Genomic DNA, 5,819 nt, shown 5'->3' on the forward strand with positions numbered 1-5,819 from the left:
AAGTTTTAAATCGTGGTTTTAATGAGGATTTTTGGAACCAGGCTCCTCACCCCTTCCCAAACTAGTTCTCGCCTGGGGAGAAAGAAAGGTTTGGGGGATTTTTGGTGAGATCTAAATGTCCCGCCAAGCCTTCTGAAACGGTGCTAAGTTTGGGGTCTCTGCCGAAATGAGGCTGGTTGTGGTTTATGGGGGCGAGCCAGGGGGCTTCTCTGCCCCACCACAAAAACACCTGCCCTGGGTCACTGCTCGGTAGCAGCCCTGGAGCGAGCAGCAGCGAGGAAAAAAACCCAGTAGTAATAATGATCACCATGCTGCCGCGCTGTAGGTGGGCGCGCTGAAGGCTGAGCAGCCGATGCTGCCACCTACTGCCCTGTGACACTGCTGTCCCCTTTAACGCTGCCAGGGCCAGAAGTGCCCAAAGACCTCTTAGCCCGGCTTGCGCAGCCAGGGACCAACGCCCCAGGGTCTGGCTGGGCATGGGGACGTCCTTGGGGGCATGGGGACGTCCTTGTCACCACGCTTCTGCCCAGCTTTCTGCATGCCCCGGGGAATGCTGCTGCTCTCCCATCCCTCCCCGCTACGCTGCAGCTCCTTGTGCCCCGCGGGCTGGCTGGCTGCCCCCCCACCCTACCCCCCCAACCTTTTTTTGTTTCATCTCATCCCCATCTCACCATTGCCACCTTCACCTTTTGTTTTCTAACTTTGTTTTTCCTGACAGATAAAAGAGTTCTAAGCGAACCCAAAAGCCACCGTAAGTGCTCATTTCATGGCCATTTTCTTCCGTTGCGAGGCATTGCTTTGGTTTTGTTGTGTTTGCAGCCATGGTAGGGCTTCCTCGGCAGCTGGGGAAGGACAAGGTGGGGAGAGGGAGCAGCTGAAGCCTGCCCCAAAACTCCTATGTACATCAAATCACACGCTCTGCTTGAACCTATAAATACGACCTGCTTCTGCACCCCTACGCCCGTCCCCCTCTTGCTGCCTGCAGTTCTTGGGTGCACCACGATGCAGCCAGTGTCCCACCACCAAACCTTCTCCAGGCATCGTCACGCCCCGGCGAGGACTCCCATCCTCGAGTTGGGGGTCCCAGGGTGCATCAGGGCTCCCATTTCTGGCATCCAAAGGTGGGGGGGATGGACAGACGTGGGGACAAGGGGACACCTCCCAGAAGTGGCATAGTCCTAATGCTGTTGAGATGGCGCTGGGCTTAGGACAGGGCTTCACTCCAGCGCAAAACCACAGAACCCAGGAGGTGCGGGCGAGCGTGGAGGGAGGAAGGAGGGAAGGATGGGCTGAGCGGGCTCAGCTCCCGCTGACGGAGGCTTTACCATGCTCTGCCTGCCCTCTCCTTTCTGGGAAAATATATCCAAGCTACGCCAGGCGTTTAAAGATGGAGAGCCTTGTGGCAGGGGAAGGGAAGGCAGGGAAGCTGAGGGGTGTCTCAGTAGATACAGCGAGGCTCGATCTTTCTGGATGGATGCATAGCTGAGGTACATATATATGAGATGCATGGGTAGGTGTTATGTTTACTCCTCAGGGTTGTCTCTGTTAGGATGAGAGGGTTGGTAGCTCCATTAATCCAACCTGTGCAAACTTAATGTTTCTGGGCTTCTTGGTGCTCAAGCAAAGTTTGCACGAGCCATGGCAAGGTGTCCTTCAGAAGTTTGAGGAGTTCACCCCCATCTCAGTCTCTGGCATTGCTCTGACTGCTCTTAGAAAACACCCTCCATCCTCCTGCCACAGCCTTTCTAGCAGGCCCAGTACACATCGTCCCCTTCATGCCTGTGTCCTGAGTTAGCAGTCGGGCTGGGGAACACCGGTGGGTCTCTTGACGTGCATTTCTGGTGCTCCTTTAGTCACCTCTGCTGTTTCTGTCCTTCCCAGTGCTGGAGGCCACAGGTGACGTGGCCCTGTACGCCGGGCTGGTGGTGGCCATTTTCGTCTTCATCGTGATCCTCATGGCTGTGGGGGTGGTGGTGTACCGGAGGAGACGCCGGGATTTTGACACGGACATCACAGACTCATCAGCCGCTCTGACCGGAGGCTTCCACCCCGTCAACTTCAAGACCTCCCGGCATGGTAAGAGCCATGGCCCATGCAGGTCCTGCTTGCCAGCTCAAGCCCAAGCAGAAAGAAAGTCACGCTGCAAATCACAGTAGGGGACTGGTGAACCTGCAGCCCTGATTTTCTGGGGGAATATGCTGATCCAGTAAAACACTGGAACAGGTTGCCCAGAGAGGTGGTGGAGGCCTCATCCCTGGAAACATTCAAGGCCAAGTTGGATGGGGCTGTGAGCAACCTGATCTGGTTAAAGGTGTCCCTGCTCCCTGCAGGGGGTTTGGACTAGATGACCTCTAGGGGTCCCTTCCAACCCAAAACATTCTATGATTCTATGATTTTTGAAGGCCGGGAGCTCCGTGCAGGTGGGCAGAGGTGTTAATGGTGGGAGTCGGGGCAAAGCACCTGCAGAGCAGAAGCGGTGGGGCTTTACTGCGGGATGCTGCTCCCCGCTGAGTCATGGTGCTGAGCAGTTCCTCCCCAGGTGCCCGCTGGCAGGCAGATGGATGTAGCCCAGCGCCGTACCCACCGTACCTCCTGCGCACCCTCCATCCCTTGCCGGGCGAGGAGGGCTTTCCACAGGCATCTCTTCCAGCCAAGCAGTGCTTTTACATCCCCTTGTTCCCACTGCCCTCTTCATCCCATCCGTGTTTCCTCCTCCCGCAGACAACCCTCAGCTGCTGCACCCCTCGATGCAGCCGGACCTGACGGCCAGCGCAGGGGTGTACCGGGGCCCCATGTACGCCCTGCAGGACTCCTCCGACAAGATCCCCATGACCAACTCCCCCCTGCTTGCCCCCCTCCCCAACCTCAAGATCAAGGTGTACAACTCCTCCACCGCCTCCTCCTCGCCGGGGCTCCACGAGGGGACGGATCTGCTCGGGGGAGGGGTCCCTGCCACCGGCACCTACCCGGGGGACACCACCAGGGACGGCCACTTCGCGAACATGCGGAGCAAAGCCCTGGGCTCCCAGCATCTCCTCAACTCGCCCCGGGAACATGGCAACAGCGCCAGTGGCACGTTTGGCTACCTGGGGGGAAGGCTCACCATCCCGGGCACTGGTAAGCCCCCAGGCTGGGGAGGGGGGCGCGTTTGGTGGTGCTGAATGATCAAGGAGTTGCTCTTGTCCCGGCAGACTTGCCTGCCATGAGCAGCCCTTTGCTGTCCCAAAGCAGGCTCAGGGGAGGAAGGCAGCAAGCCACTCCCAAGCCAGGCTTCTCAGGCTGGAGGTCACAGCCTCCTGGGACTTTCCTGGCCGGCCCTGCCATCGATCCAGGGCCAGTGCCTTGCAAAAAGATCCAACCTGAGGTTTTGCTTCCTGATGCAGTGGCCTGGCTCCTCCCTGCAAGTGGTGCAGCTGAGGAACATCTGGAGATGTTTCTCCCTGGGGTACTCCGGGCTGCCCTAGCTCACCGCTGTCCTCGTGCTGGCTGGCCAGAGTGGAGGGGAGGTTTCTCCTTGGTGGTTCCTCCCCTGTTTTGTGACTAACGCCTGTGTGTGCCATGCTAGGGGTGAGCCTGCTGGTGCCCCACGGGGCCATCCCCCAGGGGAAGTTCTACGAGATGTACCTGGTCCTCAACAAGGCAGAGAGCGCCCTGTAAGTTGCACCGCGCCGCCCGTCCTTCTGCTCTCTGTTGGCCGCCGTGAGGCTTGCTTTCCAACCAGTGTCCCCCTCTCCCCCCATCCCCAGCCTGCCCTCCGAAGGCACGCAGACGGTGCTGAGCCCGGCGGTGACCTGCGGACCCACTGGCTTGCTCCTGTGCCGCCCCGTCGTCCTGACCATCCCCCACTGCGCCGATGTCGGCTCCTCGGATTGGATTTACCAGCTGAAAACGCAGTCCCACCAGGGAAACTGGGAGGTAAGGTGGGAACCCTGCAGCTAGGGAAGACCCCGAGCGCTGTGGGGGCACAGTCCCCAGCAAACCCCTCCCCGGACCACGGGCTGCCCCCCAGCCTTGATTTCCCATCTCTCCCTGTAGGAAGTTGTGACCCTGGATGAGGAGACCCTCAACACTCCCTGCTACTGCCAGCTGGAAGCCAAGTCCTGCCACGTTCTGCTGGACCAGCTCGGCACCTACGTCTTCGTGGGAGAGTCCTACTCCAGGTCAGCCATCAAGAGGCTCCAGCTGGCCATCTTTGCCCCCACCGTTTGCACTTCCCTGGAGTACAGCCTCAAGGTCTACTGCTTGGAGGACACGCCGGATGCTCTGAAGGTAACGTCACCTCGCGATGCCGGCACAGGCTGCCCCTGCTTCCCAAAGCTGTTCCCGCCAGCGGCGAGGTGCTGCCAGGTCCCTCGCAGGATGGCCTGGCCCCTGGGAGCAGACAACCTGATGCAACCGCCTGCAAAGTGACCACGGTGAAATAATAAGCGTGTTTACTGCTTTCCCCGTCGTCCCTCGCCCTCTCCAAAGGAAAGAACGAGGGTGTTGCTTAGCTCCTTTCTGCAGACATCACACGAGAGGTTTTGCGGCTGCTGGGGGGGTTTTATCTCTCCTACGCAAAAAAAAAAAAAGCCACTTGCTGCTGTGATTTGCCTCGGTTTTCCATAGATCCTGTTATTCCTGCCTGGAGGCCCCTCCTTGGGAGGCTGCTGGCACGGATAGCATCACGTGCAGCATGAGGAGCTTGAGTTGTGATGCTTTGCCTGCCTGGACCACCGGCACGGTGGCTGTTTATATTCCCCGTGACTTGTCCAGGGGTGTCAGGGTTGCTGTCGTGCCTCTAGGTGGGGATGTCGGCAGCGGGATTTGCATTTTTCTCCTAAGAGTTGCTGGTGTAATAGTGGGATGGTGTTAAAACCAGACTGGGTGTTGAAGACCCTCTAGAAGAGTGCCACTGAAGCGTCCAACCTTGGCGTTGGACCCTTGCATCCTCTGAGGAGTGGAGAGGCCTGTTCATGGCTTACAAAACCCAAGTTGGAGGTTGGGCTGTTGTGTGAGACGAGTTGGCGAGTTGGTTGAGGGCGGCTGTTGGGGAGGCAAAGGCTGCTCTCCTGGGGAGGGCTCCTGGTGGGCTCGTTGCTGCTGCTGCCTCCTCTAGGCGGGAACGCGCCTGGCTTTGGGTAGGGAGAGGGGAGAGGAGCTGGAGCTGGAGCGGACGCTGGGCGGGTACCTGCTGGAGGAGCCCAAGCCCCTGCCCTTCAAGGACAGCTACCACAACCTGCGGCTCTCCATCCACGACATCCCCCACGCGCTGTGGAGGAGCAAGCTGCTGGCCAAGTACCAGGTGAGGGGCTGAGGTGGGGGCGGCCGGGGTCCCAAACCGACACCACGGGGTTGTAGAATCATAGAATCATAGAATGTTTTGGGTTGGAAGGGACCCCTAGAGGTCATCTAGTCCAACCCCCCTGCAGTGAGCAGGGACACCGCTAACTAGATCAGGTTGCTCAGAGCCCCATCCAACCTGGTCTTGCCTCCAGAGTCTTGCCTCCCAAAGGGATGGAGGGGGAAGGGGGGGGGGAACAGTTTTCACATGGTCTTTCCTGGTGGGATGCTGTCTGTGGGGTCCCTCTGCCCCATCTCATGCCCACGGGGTGGCCGGAGGAGGTGGGATCTCCCGAGGGAACTGCTGGAGCCTTGGCCAAGTCTGTGCTTTGGGGGTCTGCAGGAAATCCCCTTCTATCACATCGGGAGTGGCAGCCAGCGAGCCCTGCACTGCACCTTCACGCTGGAGAGGTACAGCCAGGCCTCCACCGAGCTCACCTGCAAGATCTGCGTCCGGCAGGTGGAAGGGGAAGGGCAGATCTTCCAGCTCCAAGTCA

General features: G+C 59.2%; 1 protein-coding gene across 1 annotated transcript in view; it reads left to right on the forward strand.

The window, feature by feature from the left end:
- Nucleotides 1-5,819, forward strand: part of UNC5B (unc-5 netrin receptor B) — a 21,691-nt gene that overhangs the window by 14,915 nt on the left and 957 nt on the right. The window contains exons 8-15 of the mRNA XM_035890379.1: nt 719-751; nt 1,882-2,076; nt 2,722-3,117; nt 3,566-3,653; nt 3,747-3,915; nt 4,036-4,269; nt 5,138-5,284; nt 5,666-5,815. Of these exons, the coding sequence (XP_035746272.1) occupies nt 719-751; nt 1,882-2,076; nt 2,722-3,117; nt 3,566-3,653; nt 3,747-3,915; nt 4,036-4,269; nt 5,138-5,284; nt 5,666-5,815 (1,412 nt within the window). The remainder of the gene's footprint in view (nt 1-718; nt 752-1,881; nt 2,077-2,721; nt 3,118-3,565; nt 3,654-3,746; nt 3,916-4,035; nt 4,270-5,137; nt 5,285-5,665; nt 5,816-5,819) is intronic.

This window comes from Egretta garzetta, unplaced genomic scaffold (genome assembly GCF_000687185.1).
Source record: "Egretta garzetta isolate BGI_Z169 unplaced genomic scaffold, ASM68718v1 scaffold93, whole genome shotgun sequence".
NCBI classification, from domain to species: Eukaryota; Metazoa; Chordata; class Aves; order Pelecaniformes; family Ardeidae; genus Egretta; species Egretta garzetta.